Source organism: Mytilus trossulus, chromosome 12 (assembly GCF_036588685.1).
Source record: "Mytilus trossulus isolate FHL-02 chromosome 12, PNRI_Mtr1.1.1.hap1, whole genome shotgun sequence".
Classification (NCBI taxonomy): Eukaryota; Metazoa; Mollusca; class Bivalvia; order Mytilida; family Mytilidae; genus Mytilus; species Mytilus trossulus.
The window spans coordinates 38,856,319-38,881,093 of record NC_086384.1 but is presented as its reverse complement, the minus strand read 5'-3'; the positions used below and the strand labels follow the sequence as shown (position 1 = coordinate 38,881,093).

The following is a 24,775-nucleotide window of genomic DNA, read 5'->3' as shown; positions in this document are numbered from 1 at the left end:
GTGTAAAAAAATCACGGGGAATTGTTGGTACATCTATTAATTCTTGTTAAAATGGTCGTCTAAAACACCGCTCTGGAAAAATGGAAAAATGAAATTTATCTGGATGACAATACGGATAGAATAAGCCGATAATGCACAATACAAGCATACTTTGCAACTCATACAAAAATAGTTTGTTTGTATGGAGGCGGGAATTTCAAAATTGATAATTGTAAAATATTGATTTATTTCATAACGGTACACTTTTTTATCACAAACGTTGTTAAAAATATATTTATATAATAATTTTCTATTAATTTATCCATTTTTTTTTTGGTTTCCTTCTCCTTTAAGAAAGGGGTTTACTTGGTTATTTTGCCGAATATATATCTTTCTCTATGTCCAAGTATAAAAGGTCTCTGAAATTCATTATTCTGTACAGAGTAGATCCAATATCGTTTCGGAATTATTTTGAAAATAAAGTGCTAGGTTTGTAATGCTATAGACCAAGTCTACACGGGATATACAGCAACATCGGAATGAAGCCTCAAAAAGTTAACGTAGGCTGAGAAATACATGGAAACTTGATTCGGCAAACATAAAATGAAAAAAGCAGGTCCCGTTACAGTATGATTAAAGCCATCCCCAAGTTGCTACTTGCGCTAATAAACGCAAGTTGATAGTCGGGACTGGCTATAGTCAGACTGGTTTCGTTACAATTTTTTTCTCTCCAAATTTACAATCAAACGACTGACTAATTATTATTCAAACGGAAAAAAGAGACTGACATAGCTAGATCTTGAAATCCTTTAGATTTCATTTTCGTGTTAATTACGCTTGCATGGGTATTTGGTGGTAGTGTGTTTTTTTTGTGTGATTTGAGGTGGAAATAATGTACATGTACAAGTTTGGAGACAACGCGACTGAAAGAGAATTAACATAGTTGCCTTTTTTGGCCCTGAGGGACATATTGCTCACATACTTAGGTAGGAACCATTTGATTTTCGAGGGGGGGGGGCTATGGATTTTTTTCTAAACAAACTTCTTTTATCGGCTTTGGCGAAAGACAATCTATTTTTTGGCGACAAGTCGAAAACATTTTTTTTCTTTCAATTTTAGCATTACATATAGTTGCAGCTGAGGGTGAAACAAACAATTTTTTTTTCTCAGGGTAAAAAAAAACCCTCCTCCTCCCCCCGAAAATCAAATGGTTGCTTCCTTATCGTCTGGAAAAGCCCGAGGAGTTTCATAGTATTGAAAGGAGTTTTTAGAACAAGCCTGCAAAAGAAGAACAAGTTTTTAGAACAAGCAAGCATGCACAAATATATATATATATTTATTAGGGTTGAGATCTCACAAACATGTTTAACCCCGCCGCATTTTTGCGCCTGTCCCAAGTCAGGAGCCTCTGGCCTTTGTTAGTCTTGCATTATTTTAATTTTAGTTACTTGTGTACAATTTGGAAATTAGTATGGCGTTCATTATCACTGAACTAGTATATATTTGTTTAGGGGCCAGCTGAAGGACGCCTCCGGGTGCGGGAATTTCTCGCTACATTGAAGACCTGTTGGTGACCTTCTGCTGTTGGTTTTTTTATTTGGTCGGGTTGTTGTCTCTTTGACACATTCCCCATTTCCATTCTCAATTTTATATAAAACAAAATCATATACATGTATGCATATTGTAATACTAGTATAAAATGTATTAGCATGAGTTTTAGAAACACGATGGAAAGCGAGACTCGCCGAGCTTTCCACTTGTTTCGTAGCGAGTGCAACAACCTTTTATAATTCTGACAATGTATATTGCACATAATTTTATATTTTATTTATATCCTACAATTTACACCCCAAGGCCTAGGGTGAATAGGGATAAAAATATGGTCACTTGGTCTTCTTCCGACCGGCAGTAAAATGCTTCCAAAGTGAGGCGTCCATTTGGCTGTGCGGGATGTATTATTTATTGTAAACTGCGTCTTGAACATGCATAAAATATTTGCCACTGGACGTAAAGTTACCAGCAATCAATCCTACAATTCAAAATCGCCACTTGAAACTAATAGAGCACGCAACATCATATTGTTTCACCCGTGTACATTCGACCGTCAATCCCACACTTGATAGTCTTTTTGCTTCAGGTTTAAATTGTGCACCTGTTTTTTAAAGGTACGCATACCGTTTGGATTTTCTTATTTTTTTTTTGTTCATGACAGGTTGCCTGATTAGGCATTTTGATAGATTATAAAGGCCCGCCCAGTACAGACTCCGGATAACATCTCCTGCATTTTGAATTTCAAGCTTGAGCTTTTATGTTTCGCAGTTTGTTTTACTTATAAAGAATGCATATATGATCTCAAGATTTGTTTTATAAAATAATTTTCCACAAATGCCAGACTGTGAAATTTTGCTACAGTTTGCAATGTTTGTCCGACTTGCTTAGCAAGCAACTCGCACATTTACACCACGCAAAGTACACTATACAAATGTACGTAGCAAGTCAAGAATCATGAAAAGTTTTGAATTTTTCTTTGAGTTTTGTTATTTTATTTATCATGCATGAATTATTTGCCACTGAACGTTTAACAACCATCCAAAACAGAGCAATTATATCACTGTCAACTAAATGGAATTTTTAAAGTACTATTTTTCTACATGGATGAAGCAATGACAACACCATTGTCATAAAAGATGGAGTTAAAAACTCAGTAATTCAAATAAATCATACGTAAAACATTTTATGTTATTTTCACTCGAATTTTACAAAAATATGAAGGTATTTTATATGCTCGTTAAGTGTAAAAAACAGACGAGATTAATGTTAAATTCATGTTAGTGAAATTTCTATGTGTAGGACGAAATAAATTATATCCGTAGAATCTCATCACTAGTAAATTTACGGAAACCTGACAGGGGAAACGAAAATAAAATAAACACCCTTCAGATCCCGACACATTTTGTGTCTTCCATTTCTCTGGAGAATAACGTTACATTCTGTATTCAATAACGTCACACGTTTTCGGTCAAATTCTAAGGGTATCAATCATTTTTGAAGCCATTTATTTCAAAAAACAAGGATGGTGACATATGATTTTCTATACATGTATGAATTCAGTTTGTAATTCTGAATATTATGTTAGTTTTTTGTTGTTCTCCGTATATAAGAACATAGCCATCCATTGGAAAATCTTAAAAGGTTAGCCGAAAAACAGGCATTTCCCCTATATACCTAAGTAAATTTGTCGCCCAAATCGACGTTTTCCAATGAAAATACCAAGAAAACAAAAATGGTGACCCCCATTTTTTATTACATATTTCGATGTAATTCGGTGCAAAGAACGCGTATGCCAAAAAGTTTGGAAATCGGGAGATATGCCATTCGGTATCGTGTTACCTTAAGTGAATCAATTTCATATTTTACTGCTTTATTTTGTTTTTATCATTTGATGATTCAGTCGTATGATAGCAGTACATGTCTATCACATAATATCAGATTTAATTGCTTTCCTTGTCCTGTTTTTTTTTCTCTGTAATAGTGCATTTATGAAAGAAGTAGACATAAAGTTCATTCCAAAATTCGTTGTGCAGCATAATTGTGATTAGATTTTTTTTGATATGTAATGCTGTTGAAGTTATTGACAGTGTATAAAAAATATGTATAATTACTTTTGAAAATCCTAATCAAATACACACAAAAAACAAAACAGATTAAGCCATATCACTATAATCTTCCAAGAAATCCATTATTAATCGATAACTTTGACAATTATCTTGACTGTTTCTGATCAGAACATGGTTTATCACATAGCTTCATAAAACCTATGTCCTTAAATCATCACATCGGTACAATTCATACTTAAAACAAAAACAGTTATTTTTCAGGGAGTTAAATCATAAGATATCTCGAAAAAGTAATGATATATAAAGGAGTAGGTCCGGTAAGAGGTCTTTTTGGTCTCAAAATCAAGCAGTTTTACATAATTGATAAAATGTAACCTTTTAGTTATTTATTAAATAGAAGAGTGCTTCTGCTACATAAATACGGGCAATTTTCGACTATACAATGAACATTTATCGGGTGCTGGCTCCTTAAAGTTATGCTTAATTACTGAATTCTTCAAAATTCTAGCATTATTATAAATTAGTTGAATTTTAGACGGTTTTCGTGTTAAACGAAAGTGGCCGCATTCGTGTTCATCCTTAATATTGAAATGAAAGTTATATTTTATGATAATACAAAACGTATATAAAGGTTTAGGATGAACACGGATGCGGCCACTTTCATTTTTGACGAAAACCTTCCGAAAAGTGACATTTTTCGGCATATTTGATTGATTTTTCATATTTGAGCTTGAATCATTGTGAATTGGATCGTTTTTTAATGACTTAACCAGTTAAAATCTTTCACATTAACTAATTGATTCAAATGAAATAGACACTTAAGTGTTTAAAAAGTGGTTAAAATATTTTGTCAGATGAACCTGAAATAAGAGGCCGAAATCGGTCCTTGCCGGACCTACTCCTTTACAATTCTAATTTATCGAAATAGGCAAAGATGAAAAATATGTCATTGTTAAATGGTTAAGACGTTATTTACTTTTAAACGCATATAAGAAAGGATTGATGAACTGAAATGTGAAAATAGTAAGAAAACAAAATTGCCTTAATATATAGATCATTACACATCCTTATATCTATATGGCGTATCAAAGACTGATTAGTCTTCACAATTGCATACCGGAATTACTCATACGTAAAACGAAAATATTTTCAGTGACTACAGAAATAAGAGATATTGATTCATGTGATAAGTAGTGATATACTAATTTTAAATCAAATCCGAACCTCACTTTCAACGACCAAACAAAACTTCATTCTTTGAATGTGAAGCATAATTTGCTTATACATGCAACAAGGAACAGGTATGAATGATGATTTAATGTTCTTTTTATGATTACTCTAGCATGTCTTTAACACTTAAGAGAATAACTCTTTGTATCAGATGATAGTTTTAAGCACCTTCTATAAGTAAAAGAATTCAAGTAACTGAAAACTATCAAAATGCTATATTCATAATATCCCCCAAAAATTGTTTCTGTATATTTTTGGGTTTAAATTTCTTTCTACATTTTTGCCAAGTTTATTTTTTTTCGAAATGTTATGAAAATTAGACCAGACAATACAAGTTATTGGGTTCCTGCTCAATATTTTAAAGAATTTATTATACCTTTTCCAACATACACCCCATTTCAAATAGGGTCCAATATATACGACCTCCAGTTAAAGACTTCTTAATAGAGCATACCTGCAAATAGAAATTATCGATATCTTAATTTGTTAACTCAGAATGAAACATCCATCTAAAAGATTTGCTGTACTAATAAGTTGCAATTTTACTTATAATTGCTAAATTACTTTTTTGTTCATTCATTCTTGAGTCGTTTAATTTTTACCACTTTAAATGTCTTTTTTTTCCTTTTGCATTTTTGTTTGTGTACTGGTTTTTATATCTTGTATCGATCTGATCTATCAAATATTTTGAAAAATATAGTAATGCATTGCGCATAGCTTACAAACGACATACACAATAAGTTACATTTGGGGCATGAACACCAGAAGCCAATCACATTTATTTGCTAGTATTACATAGATATAGGACGATGTGGTGTGAGTGCCAAGTACGGCCTTCAACACGGAGCCTTGGCCATGCGTGTATATGTATTAAGAAAATCAATGATACTATTATCTGTAATCCATAAGAGGGTTTCGTTATTCTTGAATTGTCCGTTATCATTTTTGTATCTAGGATTCCTCAAAATCTATGTATTATCTATTTGTTATTGATCGAATTTGGTTTTCTGCTGTTTTTACTTTCCTATTTGAAACTAACATTTCATTTTGCTATTGCTTTTAATTATTGACCTTTCCAAATGTATTCAATCGAGGACGAGGTGTCTGTGTCTCTGGACATCAATCAAGCAATCAATGAATTAATCTTAATTAGATATATGCATATGTTCACGTTATGCAAACTGTCAATACATCAATCAATAAATCATCAAACCAAACAATAATTAATCAGGACACATACCGACCAACAAACCCACCATTTATGAAAGACTTAATTGACATTAAGAAAACATTGCATCAACCAATCAACCAAGAACATATCAAGTATACACGTACTACATATGAAGGCTGTATGGATTATGGTTCCATTCAACTTAAAAATTAGCGATATGCTTACGTATCCAGGCTGACATTGTGTAGTATTTGTGCATGCGCGTTGATATGACATATGCTTTGGGCATTGGTAGCAGGTCACTGAGGAAAAAACAATTGTATACATTTTAACTTGATATTCAAAACGATTTGAAAAGACACTTTTAATATGTAATAATATCAATGTAAACACTACCAAATCATGTGCGTGTAATACTTTTTTTTCAAATAGTATAAATCAAATAAATACATTAGTTCACATAAAACTGCTTTTAAAACCCACCACCAATTCAGAGCATTTACCATGATTCTAAAAATATTCATTCCTTTTTGTAAGAAAAAATCTCTTTTGAACTTGTTGAAACTCAACTTTTAATCAATACCATCTTGAACTACCAAATAAATATTGACCTTTTTCGTACTTGTTATGTCAATTCAACCCATCTGTATTATCAATTATTATTTTTTAAATTTTTACTTTAATCGTGTACATCCAGACATTGATTTCACTACTTTTTATTGAAACTAACTTACGACTGCCTTGTCTAGCTGTGCTTGGATTTCTTTTTGCTGAAGCTATAATCATGGTAATGAGAAAAATAAGATCGTTTACACTTGGTTTCTTTAGACTTATTCATGGTTAGGGTACTTTGATAATTTACGTGCAATGAAGATTAAAATGGAGGAGATTTTATGATAAAAGTGTAAAAACTAAAACTGTATGAAATAGACAATTAGACAAACAACAAGTGTTAAACTGTTGTACCTGTGTATCTGTATTTAACTTATAAATTTACTTAGTTTTTCTCCCTGTTCAAATAACATACAGTCTAAAGTTAAAGTTTTAAAACATTTATTAGATTCATAATCTATCCTGGATTTTTTCGCAAAAATTGAAAGAAGCTTCTTACAATCAAAATATAGTACCAAGAAGAATATTTTTACTGATTTTTTCCTCATTTCAGTTGAGCCTGCGATTAACAGCAAAAGTAAGCAAGACACTGGATTTCACGAAACCCTTACGATTTGTTCATACGTTGTACTGCCTACAGTGTTTAGATTATATTTTTTATTACTAGTATTTTACATGTTTAGAAAGAAAAAAAACTTAATCAAAATGTCTTAAATAATAATTGTTTAAGAACTACTAATATATATTTCCTTACATGGGCTCGGAGGAATAGTTGGCAACACTGTAGTAGGTGGCAGAGGTTCATGATCGTTACACAGATCATTTTTACAGCAATATGGAGTAAGGTCAAATGCGGATCGACGTCCAAAGCTACTTCCTATCTTGCTACAAGACTATTTAAACAAACAGGAAAACAATATTGGTACAATGAAAACTCAGGAAATACACTCAGGGAGGTGTTTATTCTAATGCTTTTACATATGTTGATTAAGTGAATCAATTTCATATTTTACTGCTTTATTTTGTTTTTATCATTTGATGATTCAGTCGTATGATAGTAGTACATGTCTATCACATAATATCATATTTAATTGCTTTCCTTGCCCTGTTTTTTCTCTGTAATAGTGCATTTATGAAAGAAGTAGACATAAAGTTCATTCCAAAATTCGTTGTGCAGCATAATTGTGATTAGATTTTTTTTGATATGTAATGCTGTTTGAAGTTATTGACAGTGCATAAAAAATATGTATAATTACTTTTGAAAATCCTAATCAAATACACACAAAAAACAAAACAGATTAAGCCATATCACTATAATCTTCCAAGAAATCCATTATTAATCGATAACTTTGACAATTATCTTGACTGTTTCTGATCAGAACATGGTTTATCACATAGCTTCATAAAACCTATGTCCTTAAATCATCACATCGGTACAATTCATACTTAAAACAAAAACAGTTTTTTTTTCAGGGAGTTAAATCATAAGATATCTCGAAAAAGTAATGATATATAAAGGAGTAGGTCCGTTAAGAGCCCTTCTTGGCCTCAAAATCAAGCAGTTTTACATAATTGATAAAATGTAACCTTTTAGTTATTTATTAAATAGAATAGTGCTTCTGCTACATAAATACGGGCTATTTTCGACTATACAATGAACATTTATCGGGTACTGGCTCCTTAAAGTTTTGCTTAATTACTGAATTCTTCAAAATTCTAGCATTATTATAAATTAGTTGAATTTTAGACGGTTTTCGTGTTAAACAGAAGTGGCAGCATTCGTGTTCATCCTTAATATTGAATGAAAGTTATATTTTATGATAATACAAAACATATATAAAGGTTTAGGATGAACACGGATGCGGCCACTTTCATTTTTGACGAAAACCATCCGAAAAGTGACATTTTTCGTCATATTTGATTGATTTTTCATATTTGAGCTTGAATCATTGTGAATTGGATCGTTTTTTAATGACTAAACCAGTTAAAATCTTTCACATGAACTAATTGATTCAAATGAAATAGATACTTAAGTGTTTAAAAAGTGGTAAAAATATTTTGTCAGATGAACCTGAAATTAGAGGCCGAAATCGGTCCTTGCCGGACCTACTCCTTTACAATTCTAATTTATCGAAATAGGCAAAGATAAAAAAAATGTCATTGTTAAATGGTTAAGACGTTATTTACTTTTAAATGCATATAAGAAAGGATTGATGAACTGAAATGTGAAAATAGTAAGAAAACAAAATTGCCTTAATATATAGATCATTACACATCCTTATATCTATATGGCGTATCAAAGACTGATTAGTCTTCACAATTGTATACAGGAAATTACTCATACGTAAAACGAAAATATTTTCAGTGACTACAGAAATAAGAGATATTGATTCATGTGATAAGTAGTGATATACTAATTTTAAATCAAATCCGAACCTCACTTTCAACGACCAAACAAAACGTCATTGTTTGAATGTGAAGCATAATTTGCCTATACATACAACAAGGAACAGGTATGAATGATGATTTAATGTTCTTTTTATGATTACTCTAGCATGTCTTTAACACTTAATAGAATAACTCTTTGTATCAGATGATAGTTTTAAGCACCTTCTATAAGTAACATAATTCAAGTAACTGAAAACTATCAAAATGCTATATTCATAATATCCCCCAAAAATTGTTGGGTTCCTGCTCAATATTTTAAAGAATTTATTATACCTTTTCCAACATACACCCCATTTCAAATAGGGGCCAATATATACGACCTCCTTCAGATAAAGACTTCTTAATAGAGCATACCTGCAAATAGAAATTATCGATATCTTAATTTGTTAACTCAGAATGAAACATCCATCTAAAAGATTTGCTGTACTAATAAGTTGCAATTTTACTTATAATTGCTAAATTACTTTTTTGTTCATTCATTCTTGAGTCGTTTAATTTTTACCACTTTAAATGTCTTTTTTTTCCTTTTGCATTTTTGTTTGTGTACTGGTTTTCATATCTTGTATCGATCTGATCTATCAAATATTTTGAAAAATATAGTAATGCATTGCGCATAGCTTACAAACGACATACACAATAAGTTACATTTGGGGCATGAACACCAGAAGCCAATCACATTTATTTGCTAGTATTACATAGATATAGGACGATGTGGTGTGAGTGCCAAGTACGGCCTTCAACACGGAGCCTTGGTCATGCGTGTATATGTATTAAGAAAATCAATGATACTATTATCTGTAATCCATAAGAGGGTTTCGTTATTTTTGAATTGTCCGTTATCATTTTTGTATCTAGGATTCCTCAAAATCTATGTATTATCTATTTGTTATTGATCGAATTTGGTTTTCTGCTGTTTTTTTTCTTTCCTATTTGAAACTAACATTTCATTTTGCTATTGCTTTTAATTGTTGACCTCTCCAAATGTATTCAATCGAGGACGAGGTGTCTGTGTCTCTGGACATCAATCAAGCAATCAATGAATTAATCTTAATTAGATATATGCATATGTTCACGTTATGCAAACTGTCAATACATCAATCAATAAATCATCAAACCAAACAATAATTAATCAGGACACATACCGACCAACAAACCCACCATTTATGAAAGACTTAATTGACATTAAGAAAACATTGCATCAACCAATCAACCAAGCACATATGAAGTATACACGTACTACATATGAAGACTGTATGGATTATGGTTCCATTCAACTTAAAAATTAGCGATATGCTTACGTATCCAGGCTGACATTGTGTAGTATGTGTGCATGCGCGTTGATATGACATATGCTTTGGGCATTGGTAGCAGGTCACTGAGGAAAAAACAATTGTATACATTTTAACTTGATATTCAAAACGATTCGAAAAGAAACTTTTAATATGTAATAATATCAATGTAAACACTACCAAATCATGTGCGTGTAATACTTTTTTTCAAATAGTATAAATCAAATAAATACATTAGTTCACATAAAACTGCTTTTAAAACCAACCACCAATTCAGAGCATTTACCATGATTCTAAAAATATTCATTCCTTTTTGTAAGAAAAAATCTCTTTTGAACTTGTTGAAACTCAACTTTTAATCAATACCATCTTGAACTACCAAATAAATATTGACCTTTTTCGTACTTGTTATGTCAATTCAACCCATCTGTATTATTAATTATTATTTTTTAAATTTTTACTTTAATCGTGTACATCCAGACATTGATTTCACTACTTTTTATTGAAACCAACTTACGACTGCCTTGTCTAGCTGTGCTTGGATTTCTTTTTGCTGAAGCTATAATCATGGTAATGAGAAAAATAAGATCGTTTACACTTGGTTTCTTTAGACTTATTCATGGTTAGGGTACTTTGATAATTTACGTGCAATGAAGATTAAAATGGAGGAGATTTTATGATAAAAGTGTAAAAACTAAAACTGTATGAAATAGACAATTAGACAAACAACAAGTGTTAAACTGTTGTACCTGTGTATCTGTATTTAACTTATAAATTTACTTGGATTTTCTCCCTGTTCAAATTACATACAGTCTAAAGTTAAAGTTTTAAAACATTTATTAGATTCATAATCTATCCTGGATTTTTTCGCAAAAATTGAAAGAAGCTTCTTACAATCAAAAGATAGTACCAAGAAGAATATTTTTACTGATTTTTTCCTCATTTCAGTTGAGCCTGCGATTAACAGCAAAAGTAAGCAAGACACTGGATTCCACGAAACCCTTACGGTTTGTTCATACATTGTACTGCCTACAGTGTATAGATTATATTTTTTATTACTAGTATTTTACATGTTTAGAAAGAAAAAAAACTTGATCAAAATGTCTTACATAATAATTGTTTAAGGACTACTAATATATATTTCCTTACATGGGCTCGGAGGAATAGTTGGCAACACTGTAGTAGGTGGCAGAGGTTCATGATCGTTACACAGATCATTTTTACAGCAATATGGAGTAAGGTCAAATGCGGATCGACGTCCAAAGCTACTTCCTATCTTGCTACAAGACTATTTAAACAAACAGGAAAACAATATTGGTACAATGAAAACTCAGGAAATACACTCAGGGAGGTGTTTATTCTAATGCTTTTACATATGTTGATTAAGTGAATCAATTTCATATTTTACTGCTTTATTTTGTTTTTATCATTTGATGATTCAGTCGTATGATAGTAGTACATGTCTATCACATAATATCATATTTAATTGCTTTCCTTGCCCTGTTTTTTCTCTGTAATAGTGCATTTATGAAAGAAGTAGACATAAAGTTCATTCCAAAATTCGTTGTGCAGCATAATTGTGATTAGATTTTTTTTGATATGTAATGCTGTTTGAAGTTATTGACAGTGCATAAAAAATATGTATAATTACTTTTGAAAATCCTAATCAAATACACACAAAAAACAAAACAGATTAAGCCATATCACTATAATCTTCCAAGAAATCCATTATTAATCGATAACTTTGACAATTATCTTGACTGTTTCTGATCAGAACATGGTTTATCACATAGCTTCATAAAACCTATGTCCTTAAATCATCACATCGGTACAATTCATACTTAAAACAAAAACAGTTTTTTTTTCAGGGAGTTAAATCATAAGATATCTCGAAAAAGTAATGATATATAAAGGAGTAGGTCCGTTAAGAGCCCTTCTTGGCCTCAAAATCAAGCAGTTTTACATAATTGATAAAATGTAACCTTTTAGTTATTTATTAAATAGAATAGTGCTTCTGCTACATAAATACGGGCTATTTTCGACTATACAATGAACATTTATCGGGTACTGGCTCCTTAAAGTTTTGCTTAATTACTGAATTCTTCAAAATTCTAGCATTATTATAAATTAGTTGAATTTTAGACGGTTTTCGTGTTAAACAGAAGTGGCAGCATTCGTGTTCATCCTTAATATTGAATGAAAGTTATATTTTATGATAATACAAAACATATATAAAGGTTTAGGATGAACACGGATGCGGCCACTTTCATTTTTGACGAAAACCATCCGAAAAGTGACATTTTTCGTCATATTTGATTGATTTTTCATATTTGAGCTTGAATCATTGTGAATTGGATCGTTTTTTAATGACTAAACCAGTTAAAATCTTTCACATGAACTAATTGATTCAAATGAAATAGATACTTAAGTGTTTAAAAAGTGGTAAAAATATTTTGTCAGATGAACCTGAAATTAGAGGCCGAAATCGGTCCTTGCCGGACCTACTCCTTTACAATTCTAATTTATCGAAATAGGCAAAGATAAAAAAAATGTCATTGTTAAATGGTTAAGACGTTATTTACTTTTAAATGCATATAAGAAAGGATTGATGAACTGAAATGTGAAAATAGTAAGAAAACAAAATTGCCTTAATATATAGATCATTACACATCCTTATATCTATATGGCGTATCAAAGACTGATTAGTCTTCACAATTGTATACAGGAAATTACTCATACGTAAAACGAAAATATTTTCAGTGACTACAGAAATAAGAGATATTGATTCATGTGATAAGTAGTGATATACTAATTTTAAATCAAATCCGAACCTCACTTTCAACGACCAAACAAAACGTCATTGTTTGAATGTGAAGCATAATTTGCCTATACATACAACAAGGAACAGGTATGAATGATGATTTAATGTTCTTTTTATGATTACTCTAGCATGTCTTTAACACTTAATAGAATAACTCTTTGTATCAGATGATAGTTTTAAGCACCTTCTATAAGTAACATAATTCAAGTAACTGAAAACTATCAAAATGCTATATTCATAATATCCCCCAAAAATTGTTGGGTTCCTGCTCAATATTTTAAAGAATTTATTATACCTTTTCCAACATACACCCCATTTCAAATAGGGGCCAATATATACGACCTCCTTCAGATAAAGACTTCTTAATAGAGCATACCTGCAAATAGAAATTATCGATATCTTAATTTGTTAACTCAGAATGAAACATCCATCTAAAAGATTTGCTGTACTAATAAGTTGCAATTTTACTTATAATTGCTAAATTACTTTTTTGTTCATTCATTCTTGAGTCGTTTAATTTTTACCACTTTAAATGTCTTTTTTTTCCTTTTGCATTTTTGTTTGTGTACTGGTTTTCATATCTTGTATCGATCTGATCTATCAAATATTTTGAAAAATATAGTAATGCATTGCGCATAGCTTACAAACGACATACACAATAAGTTACATTTGGGGCATGAACACCAGAAGCCAATCACATTTATTTGCTAGTATTACATAGATATAGGACGATGTGGTGTGAGTGCCAAGTACGGCCTTCAACACGGAGCCTTGGTCATGCGTGTATATGTATTAAGAAAATCAATGATACTATTATCTGTAATCCATAAGAGGGTTTCGTTATTTTTGAATTGTCCGTTATCATTTTTGTATCTAGGATTCCTCAAAATCTATGTATTATCTATTTGTTATTGATCGAATTTGGTTTTCTGCTGTTTTTACTTTCCTATTTGAAACTAACATTTCATTTTGCTATTGCTTTTAATTGTTGACCTCTCCAAATGTATTCAATCGAGGACGAGGTGTCTGTGTCTCTGGACATCAATCAAGCAATCAATGAATTAATCTTAATTAGATATATGCATATGTTCACGTTATGCAAACTGTCAATACATCAATCAATAAATCATCAAACCAAACAATAATTAATCAGGACACATACCGACCAACAAACCCACCATTTATGAAAGACTTAATTGACATTAAGAAAACATTGCATCAACCAATCAACCAAGCACATATGAAGTATACACGTACTACATATGAAGACTGTATGGATTATGGTTCCATTCAACTTAAAAATTAGCGATATGCTTACGTATCCAGGCTGACATTGTGTAGTATGTGTGCATGCGCGTTGATATGACATATGCTTTGGGCATTGGTAGCAGGTCACTGAGGAAAAAACAATTGTATACATTTTAACTTGATATTCAAAACGATTCGAAAAGAAACTTTTAATATGTAATAATATCAATGTAAACACTACCAAATCATGTGCGTGTAATACTTTTTTTCAAATAGTATAAATCAAATAAATACATTAGTTCACATAAAACTGCTTTTAAAACCCACCACCAATTCAGAGCATTTACCATGATTCTAAAAATATTCATTCCTTTTTGTAAGAAAAAATCTCTTTTGAACTTGTTGAAACTCAACTTTTAATCAATACCATCTTGAACTACCAAATAAATATTGACCTTTTTCGTACTTGTTATGTCAATTCAACCCATCTGTATTATTAATTATTATTTTTTAAATTTTTACTTTAATCGTGTACATCCAGACATTGATTTCACTACTTTTTATTGAAACCAACTTACGACTGCCTTGTCTAGCTGTGCTTGGATTTCTTTTTGCTGAAGCTATAATCATGGTAATGAGAAAAATAAGATCGTTTACACTTGGTTTCTTTAGACTTATTCATGGTTAGGGTACTTTGATAATTTACGTGCAATGAAGATTAAAATGGAGGAGATTTTATGATAAAAGTGTAAAAACTAAAACTGTATGAAATAGACAATTAGACAAACAACAAGTGTTAAACTGTTGTACCTGTGTATCTGTATTTAACTTATAAATTTACTTGGATTTTCTCCCTGTTCAAATTACATACAGTCTAAAGTTAAAGTTTTAAAACATTTATTAGATTCATAATCTATCCTGGATTTTTTCGCAAAAATTGAAAGAAGCTTCTTACAATCAAAAGATAGTACCAAGAAGAATATTTTTACTGATTTTTTCCTCATTTCAGTTGAGCCTGCGATTAACAGCAAAAGTAAGCAAGACACTGGATTCCACGAAACCCTTACGGTTTGTTCATACATTGTACTGCCTACAGTGTATAGATTATATTTTTTATTACTAGTATTTTACATGTTTAGAAAGAAAAAAAACTTGATCAAAATGTCTTACATAATAATTGTTTAAGGACTACTAATATATATTTCCTTACATGGGCTCGGAGGAATAGTTGGCAACACTGTAGTAGGTGGCAGAGGTTCATGATCGTTACACAGATCATTTTTACAGCAATATGGAGTAAGGTCAAATGCGGATCGACGTCCAAAGCTACTTCCTATCTTGCTACAAGACTATTTAAACAAACAGGAAAACAATATTGGTACAATGAAAGCTCAGGAAATACACTCAGGGAGGTGTTTATTCTAATGCTTTTACATATGTTGATTAAGTGAATCAATTTCATATTTTACTGCTTTATTTTGTTTTTATCATTTGATGATTCAGTCGTATGATAGCAGTACATGTCTATCACATAATATCAGATTTAATTGCTTTCCTTGCCCTGTTTTTTCTCTGTAATAGTGCATTTATGAAAGAAGTAGACATAAAGTTCATTCCAAAATTCGTTGTGCAGCATAATTGTGATTAGATTTTTTTTGATATGTAATGCTGTTTGAAGTTATTGACAGTGCATAAAAAATATGTATAATTACTTTTGAAAATCCTAATCAAATACACACAAAAAACAAAACAGATTAAGCCATATCACTATAATCCTCCAAGAAATCCATTATTAATCGATAACTTTGACAATTATCTTGACTGTTTCTGATCAGAACATGGTTTATCACATAGCTTCATAAAACCTATGTCCTTAAATCATCACATCGGTACAATTCATACTTAAAACAAAAACAGTTTTTTTTTCAGGGAGTTAAATCATAAGATATCTCGAAAAAGTAATGATATATAAAGGAGTAGGTCCGGTAAGAGCCCTTCTTGGCCTCAAAATCAAGCAGTTTTACATAATTGATAAAATGTAACCTTTTAGTTATTTATTAAATAGAATAGTGCTTCTGCTACATAAATACGGGCTATTTTCGACTATACAATGAACATTTATCGGGTACTGGCTACTTAAAGTTTTGCTTAATTACTGAATTCTTCAAAATTCTAGCATTATTATAAATTATTTGAATTTTAGACGGTTTTCGTGTTAAACAGAATTGGCAGCATTCGTGTTCATCCTTAATATTGAATGAAAGTTATATTTTATGATAATACAAAACATATATAAAGGTTTAGGATGAACACGGATGCGGCCACTTTCATTTTTGACGAAAACCATCCGAAAAGTGACATTTTTCGTCATATTTGATTGATTTTTCATATTTGAGCTTGAATCATTGTGAATTGGATCGTTTTTTAATGACTAAACCAGTTAAAATCTTTCACATGAACTAATTGATTCAAATGAAATAGACACTTAAGTGTTTAAAAAGTGGTAAAAATATTTTGTCAGATGAACCTGAAATTAGAGGCCGAAATCGGTCCTTGCCGGACCTACTCCTTTACAATTCTAATTTATCGAAATAGGCAAAGATAAAAAAAATGTCAGTGTTAAATGGTTAAGACGTTATTTACTTTTAAATGCATATAAGAAAGAATTGATGAACTGAAATGTGAAAATAGTAAGAAAACAAAATTGCCTTAATATATAGATCATTACACATCCTTATATCTATATGGCGTATCAAAGACTGATTAGTCTTCACAATTGTATACCGGAATTACTCATACGTAAAACGAAAATATTTTCAGTGACTACAGAAATAAGAGATATTGATTCATGTGATAAGTAGTGATATACTAATTTTAAATCAAATCCGAACCTCACTTTCAACGACCAAACAAAACGTCATTGTTTGAATGGGAAGCATAATTTGCTTATACATGCAACAAGGAACAGGTATGAATGATGATTTAATGTTCTTTTTATAATTACTCTAGCATGTCTTTAACACTTAATAGAATAACTCAGATGATAGTTTTAAGCACCTTCTATAAGTAAAATAATTCAAGTAACTGAAAACTATCAAAATGCTATATTCATAATATCCCCCAAAAACTGTTGGGTTCCTGCTCAATATTTTAAAGAATTTATTATACCTGTTCCAACATACACCCCATTTCAAATAGGGGCCAATATATACGACCTTCAGATAAAGACTTCTTAATAGAGCATACCTGCAAATAGAAATTATCGAAATCTTAATTTGTTAACTCAGAATGAAACATCCATCTAAAAGATTTGTTGTACTAATAAGTTGCAATTTTACTTATAATTGCTAAATTACTTTTTTGTTCATTCATTCTTGAGTCGTTTAATTTTTTCCACTTTAAATGTCTTTTTTTTCCTTTTGCATTTTTGTTTGTGTACTGGTTTTTATATCTTGTATCGATCTGATCTATCAAATATTTTGAAAAATATAGTAATGCATTGCGCATAGCTTACAAACGACATACACAATAAGTTACATTTGGGGCATGAACACCAGAAGCCAATCACATTTATTTGCTAGTATTACATAGATATAGGACGATGTGGTGTGAGTGCCAAGTACGGCCTTCAACACGGAGCCTTGGTCATGCGTGTATATGTATTAAGAAAATCAATGATACTATTATCCGTAATCCATAAGAGGGTTTCGTTATTTTTGAATTGTCCGTTATCATTTTTGTATCTAGGATTCCTCAAAATCTATGTATTATCTATTTGTTATTGATCGAATTTGGTTTTCTGCTGTTTTTACTTTCCTATTTGAAACTAACATTTCATTTTGCTATTGCTTTTAATTGTTGACCTTTCCAAATGTATTCAATCGAGGACGAGGTGTCTGTGTCACTGGACATCAATCAAGCAATCAATGAATTAATCTTAATTAGATATATGCATATTTTCACGTTATGCAAACTGTCAATACATCAATCAATAAATCATCAAACCAAACAATAATTAATCAGGACACATACCGACCAACAAACCCACCATTTATGAAAGACTTAATTGACATTAAGAAAACATTGCATCAACCAATCAACCAAGAACATATGAAGTATACACGTACTACATATGAAGGCTGTATGGATTATGGTTCCATTCAACTTAAAAATTAGCGATATGCTTACGTATCCAGGCTGACATTGTGTAGTATGTTTGCATGCGCGTTGATATGACATATGCGTTGGGCATTGGTAGCAGGTCACTGAAAAAAAACAATTGTATACATTTTAACTTGATATTGAAAACGATTTGAAAAGTAATTTTTAATATGTAATAATATCAATGTAAAGACTACCAAAATCATGTGCGTGTAATACTTTTTTTCAAATAGTATAAATCAAATAAATACATTAGTTCACATAAAACTGCTTTTAAAACCCACCACCAATTCAGAGCATTTACCATGATTCTAAAAATATTCATTCCTTTTTGTAAAAAAAAATCTCTTTTGAACTTGTTGAGAATCAACTTTTAATCAATACCATCTTGAACTACCAAATAAATATTGACCTTTTTCGTACTTGTTATGTCAATTCAACCCATCTGTATTATTAATTATTATTTTTTAAATTTTTACTTTGATCGTGTACATCCAGACATTGATTTCACTACTTTTTATTGAAACTAACTTACGACTGCCTTGTCTAGCTGTGCTTGGATTTCTTTTTGCTGAAGCTATAATCATGGTAATGAGAAAAATAAGATCGTTTACACTTGGGTTCTTTAGACTTATTCATGGTTAGGGTACTTTGATAATTTACGTGCAATGAAGATTAAAATGGAGGAGATTTTATGATAAAAGAGTAAAAACTAAAACTGTATGAAATAGACAATTAGACAAACGTGAATATAAGACAAACAAGAGGCTCTCAAGAGCCTGTATCGCTCACTTGATTCTACTTGGGTTTTTGAAAGCATATAACAAATTATAAAATATGGCTAAAAGTAAGAACACAACCTCATAAGGAAAGGAACATTCAGGCTATGTTTAATATCATTCAAAAGTCCCCCACTGGCGGCCATTTTGAATGATGGATACGCTACAAAGTAACAGCACTTGGTCAGCACTTCATAAGGAACATTCATGCAATGTTTTTTTTTCTCCATTTAGTGGTTCTCTAAAAGAGGACATTTGAATGCATTTCCCATAGGTCCTATATTAAACTAAGTCCCCCTGGTGGCGGCCATCTTGGATGTTGGATAGGCTACAAAGTAACAACACTTGGTCAGCACCTCATAAGGAACATTCATGCCATGCTTGGTTTCATTCCCTTCAGTGGTTCTCTAAAAGAAGTCATTTGTATGCATTTCTCATGGGGTCCTATGTTAAACTTAGTCCCCTGCTGGCAACCATCTTGGATCATGGATCGGCTTAAAGGTAACAACTCTTGGTCAGCACCACATAAGCAACAGTCATGCCATGATTGGTTTCACTCCATTCAGGGTTCTCTAAATGAAGTCATTTGTATGCATTTCCCGTAGGGTCCTATGTTAAAATAAGTCCCCCGCTGGCGGCCATCTTGGATGATGGATCGGCTACAAAGTAACAACACTTGGTCAGCACCTCATAAGGAACATTCATGCCATGTTTGGTATCATTCCATTCAGTGGTTCTCTAGAAGAAGTTCAAAGTGTAAAAAGTTAACGACGACGACGACGACGGACGACGGACGACGGACGCCAAGTGGTGAGAAAAGCTCACTCGGCACTTCGGGCCAGGTGAGCTAAAAATAGATATATATATATAAGAGCATGTGTTTGTGCACGTTTACTTTTTAAATGATAGTAAAAATTTGGCAATGGCATTGTCAGTTTATTTTCGATCTATGAGTTCGACTGTTCCTCCGTTATCGTTTGTCCCTCTTTTAAGCAACTTGCTGCTTTATGTTTTAAAAAAAAATGAATCAATTAAACTATAATGAGACACACATCAAATAAAACAGCATTAACATTAAATCGTCTAGATTTATCTGAATCTGAAATGCCTAAAGATAAAAATTGCAAAGCATTTTTTTCTCAACGAAATAATTTGTTTTTAAGGATGTAGAAGTTCAGATTTATCAATTTGGTCATTTTTCAGACATTTTTCGTACCGTTCCCTCTAAATCAACATTAAACGACCAGACAAGATGTCATTGTTTGAATGTAGAGATATAATTTGCTTATACGATAACCATGTCTCATAGGAGAATATAACTCAATGTTTGCTCTCGAAGTATTTTTTTTTTATAACGTATTTATGCTCATGTAGAAGTGCAGACGTATTTATTAGATCATTTTTCAGACATTTCTCTCCACTCGTAAAGTTCCCTCATGCCAGTTCATAAAATGATACTAATACCCTATTTGATGTGTAAATTCGAGGATCTTTTGTATGCATGTATCTACATTTACAATGTATGAGGAACGCTATAAACCATAAATATTCTGAACTGAATCAGCTGCATTTAAAAAAAAACCTAAACATTGCTTAATTAACATAGGTCAACTTTGCGTGTATAAACTATGCATGGTTTCCTAAAATTTTCTGAATTCTTGAATGGAAAATTCATGACAATGTCGTATTAGTTTATATCAGGATCTTAAATTTTACTACTGTGTTGATGGGACCATTAAGGAACATTTGTTTGTGTTTCCTTTTTTTTTCTTCGTCCAAATGCAATTTATGATTATACAAATAATGTTAACTGTTTTACGAATAATGGAATTGGCTGATCAATCTCATATTTTATTTTAACAAAATTTTAAAATAACTTTTCAAATTCAGCTGTTTCTTTTAAGGTTTTTAAACTACAGGGATATAACTCTGTAAAGTACGCGAAACGTTCTAGTTACGATGTGTTGTTAAGCGAATATTAAGCGAATTATTCGTGTTGTTTATTCTTTAGTTTTCTATGATGTGTAATGTGTACTATTGTTTTTCATTTTTAGCCATGGCTATGTCAGTTTGTTTTAGATTTACGAGTTTGACTGTCCCTTTGATATCTATCGTCCCTCTTTTAAGCTTCTCGATGATCAAAATCGGTATTTGTCAAACTACTATATAACCAGTGTAATTTTTCTGACAAAACGGTTGTTCAAAAATTTTGAAATTTTTATATTTTTGTCAAAGTAAAAACATTGTCAAAAATTTAGGAAAATTAAACGAGCCAAATTTATTTTAGTGAAAGTGTTGGGTACCACCTTAAATAATATTTACTGTGCTTTTTAATATTGTATTGAAACAATCATGGCACATATACAATGTACCATGTCATTTATACAAGGAAATAATTATATTACGAATACCAAATAGCGTTCAAAAACAGTATGGCTGTAACTCTGGTTCAACCTTTTACTGTATTTTAAGGAAACATTAACATGGCTTGAAATACTATAATGATATTCAAAACAAACGACCTGATTTGTTCTTTATAAACGATAAAACAAATATGGTGATATATTTGAAACTTACGACAATTTCCACAATGCTTCTTACACTGTTTTGACATATATGGTTCACTGCACATGCCAGGTCTGATGAGTTTAACCCTTTCACATGCTGTTGTATCTACATCTTCGCATATTTCTGCCGTTGTTACACAAATTGCTAATGCTATAAAAATAATTCTACCAAACAAATTATACAAGTATATTCCATTTCACAATATGAATAAATGGATTTTGGTGGGAAATTCCAATTCTGATAATAACTGAAGAAAACAATTGCTCATACCTACCAGTATGTGTATCATTTTTACTTTATTTTTATGCATAAATTAAAGATAAATCAACCATCAGCCCGATGTTTCCGTTGTTTTCAAGTGTTGAGCGACTGAAATATCTTGACAAATTATGAATTGTAATTGAAGATTATTTTAAACATACTTGCTAGTATTGATTTATCTGAAACATTATTTACAGTAATCCTGACTGTTGAAAAGGGAATGCGTTATTATCCAGAACACGCAAGATCGGTCCCGATTATTTCAAATATTGTTTACTTTTTAAGTGTTGTGATTGACATGTTGTATACTGTTGTTTGTCTGTTCGACTGTTTTTATGACTTATGAAAAATAACGGGAATGCTCGTATTGTTCCTAAAGGTTAATATACCACATTAATTTCCTCAGTGTCTTTTTTTTTCCATATCTGTATCGTACGCAAGGTATCATAGTCATAATATTAAACTGTTTACCAAAAAGAAGAATTTTAAACATAATCCACATTCAACCTGTTCTATGCAAAAAATCAGTCACCACTCCGTGCTATATATATGATACCTTATCTTCTTATGTTACACGACTTTGATCTTCAGATAGATAACATATTTACATGAAGTTGTAATACCACCATTGATTTTCCCCTATTAGTCTTTGAAAAATTTGCACTTTTCAAAAAATTGTGCAGAATTTATCTTTGTTTCAAATAAAGAAATACTTGGCATGAGTAAATTTTTATCCTGTCCAGTTCTATAAAAAAAAATTCACATAACATTTCATTGCTTATAAGAAAATAACCATCATTAGAAGTTAACCAATCAAATTTCTCCCCTTGTTCTACGTGTGCACAAGGTTTAGTCACCATGTAACCTCAAGATTACCAAATTTTTTATACCAATCACAAATAAAAAAAAATAGTGTTTAAAATACCCAAGACATATGTTTATGACACAGAAATAGTTTTACTGCAATAAAAGGTAGGATTAATTACCTACAACGGTCAAATTCAAGGGAATATTTGTTTATACCTACTTTCGTATACAACCGGATGTGATATACCATGATTTGGTGGTATTACACCCTTATATCAAAGAAGACCCTTTTGTTCAATAAACTGAATGAGACTTTTTTCCTTTGTTATACTGGTTATTTTAAGCATATTTATTAAGTTTTGTCATAATCAGTTCAATAGTTTGAGAAAAATCTAGTATAATGAAAGACGACATCTACCAATATGTGTATCAATTTTCTTTATTTTTATGTATAAATTAAAGATACATCCACCATCAGCCCGATGTTTCCGTTTTTTTCAAGTATGTGTTGAGCGACTGAAATATCTTGACAAATTAGGAATTGTAATTGAAGATTATTTTAAACATACAAGCTAGTATTGATTTATCTGAAACATTATTTACAGTAATCCTGACTGTTAAAAAGGGAATGCTTTATTATCCAGAACACGCAAGATCGGTCCCGATTATTTCAAATATTGTTTACTTTTTAAGTGTTGGGATTGACATGTTGTATACTGTTGTTTGTCTGTTCGACTGTTTTTATGACTTATGAAAAATAACGGGAATGCTCGTATTGTTCCTAAAGGTTAATATACCACATTAATTTCCTCAGTGTCTTTTTTTTTCCATATATGTATCGTACGCAAGGTATCATAGTCATAACATTAAACTATTTACCAAGAAGAAGAATTTTAAACATAATCCACATTCAAGTTGTAATTCCTCTTCTATACAACAACTCATTCACCTCTCCGTGCTTTAGATGTTACCTTATCTACTTATGTGAAACGACTTGGATCTTTAGATAACAGGCCTAAATTTATGACCCCAATGGTTTATACTTGTAACAAATACTTCATTTAACCAGTTTCCAGACAGCTGCTATCTACTTTAAACATTAAAATAACAAATGCAAAAGTTTCCTTTTATTATAAATCGTATTATTAACCAAACTTATCAAGTGTTTTGGGAAGATAAATCCCATCTCTCTGGTCACTGTAATCTAAGAAGAAGAATGAATTTGCCTAAAATATACTCTAAGTCACACAAATTTGAACTTACAAAAAGCACTGAACGCCTTTTTTACATATTTATGAAACAAATTATAAATGCCACATAAACAAACTGTCGAATCTATGGAACGCCGCAGCTGTTTTATGTTGAACTCTGATATATTAATTTATGTTGTTTTATTATTACTTAATGATATCTTGTCTTTATGTAATATGGTTTTGACATTCCGTAATGTTGGTTTGATATGACTCAATATGGAATAGTCATCACTTAATGTTATTTCGATATAACCTGATATAATTTGGTTTTGATTTGATATAGGTTTGTCATTACTCAATATGGTTTTGTCATTACTCGATGTGGTTTCACCATTATTTGTATGGTGGTGGCATTGGTCAATGTAGTTTTAACATGTTTATTATTCTTGATATGTATGTGACTAGCACCTAACGTAATGTAGTTGTTGTGGTTTTGTTATTTCGTAATGACGATCTGTCTATATTTTGATATGGGCGTCACTGACATGTCTTATTTAAACGAAACGCGTGCCTGGCGTACTAAATTATAAT

The 24,775-nt window shown here is 31.2% G+C and overlaps 1 protein-coding gene across 1 annotated transcript in view; it reads right to left on the bottom strand.

Annotated features, from left to right (window-relative positions):
• Positions 1-23,976, bottom strand: part of LOC134692434 (uncharacterized) — a 30,254-nt gene extending 6,278 nt beyond the window's left edge. Inside the window, exons 1-17 of the mRNA XM_063552886.1 lie at positions 23,871-23,976; positions 21,933-22,073; positions 19,112-19,153; positions 18,604-18,680; positions 17,584-17,661; positions 15,626-15,764; positions 14,994-15,035; positions 14,486-14,562; positions 13,463-13,543; positions 11,496-11,634; positions 10,864-10,905; positions 10,356-10,432; positions 9,331-9,411; positions 7,364-7,502; positions 6,732-6,773; positions 6,223-6,299; positions 5,203-5,280 (exon numbers count right to left, since the gene is read on the bottom strand). Of these exons, the coding sequence (XP_063408956.1) occupies positions 5,203-5,280; positions 6,223-6,299; positions 6,732-6,773; positions 7,364-7,502; positions 9,331-9,411; positions 10,356-10,432; positions 10,864-10,905; positions 11,496-11,634; positions 13,463-13,543; positions 14,486-14,562; positions 14,994-15,035; positions 15,626-15,764; positions 17,584-17,661; positions 18,604-18,680; positions 19,112-19,153; positions 21,933-22,073; positions 23,871-23,901 (1,383 nt within the window). The 5' untranslated portion in view covers positions 23,902-23,976. The remainder of the gene's footprint in view (positions 1-5,202; positions 5,281-6,222; positions 6,300-6,731; positions 6,774-7,363; positions 7,503-9,330; positions 9,412-10,355; positions 10,433-10,863; positions 10,906-11,495; positions 11,635-13,462; positions 13,544-14,485; positions 14,563-14,993; positions 15,036-15,625; positions 15,765-17,583; positions 17,662-18,603; positions 18,681-19,111; positions 19,154-21,932; positions 22,074-23,870) is intronic.
• Positions 23,977-24,775: the final 799 nt, after the last annotated feature.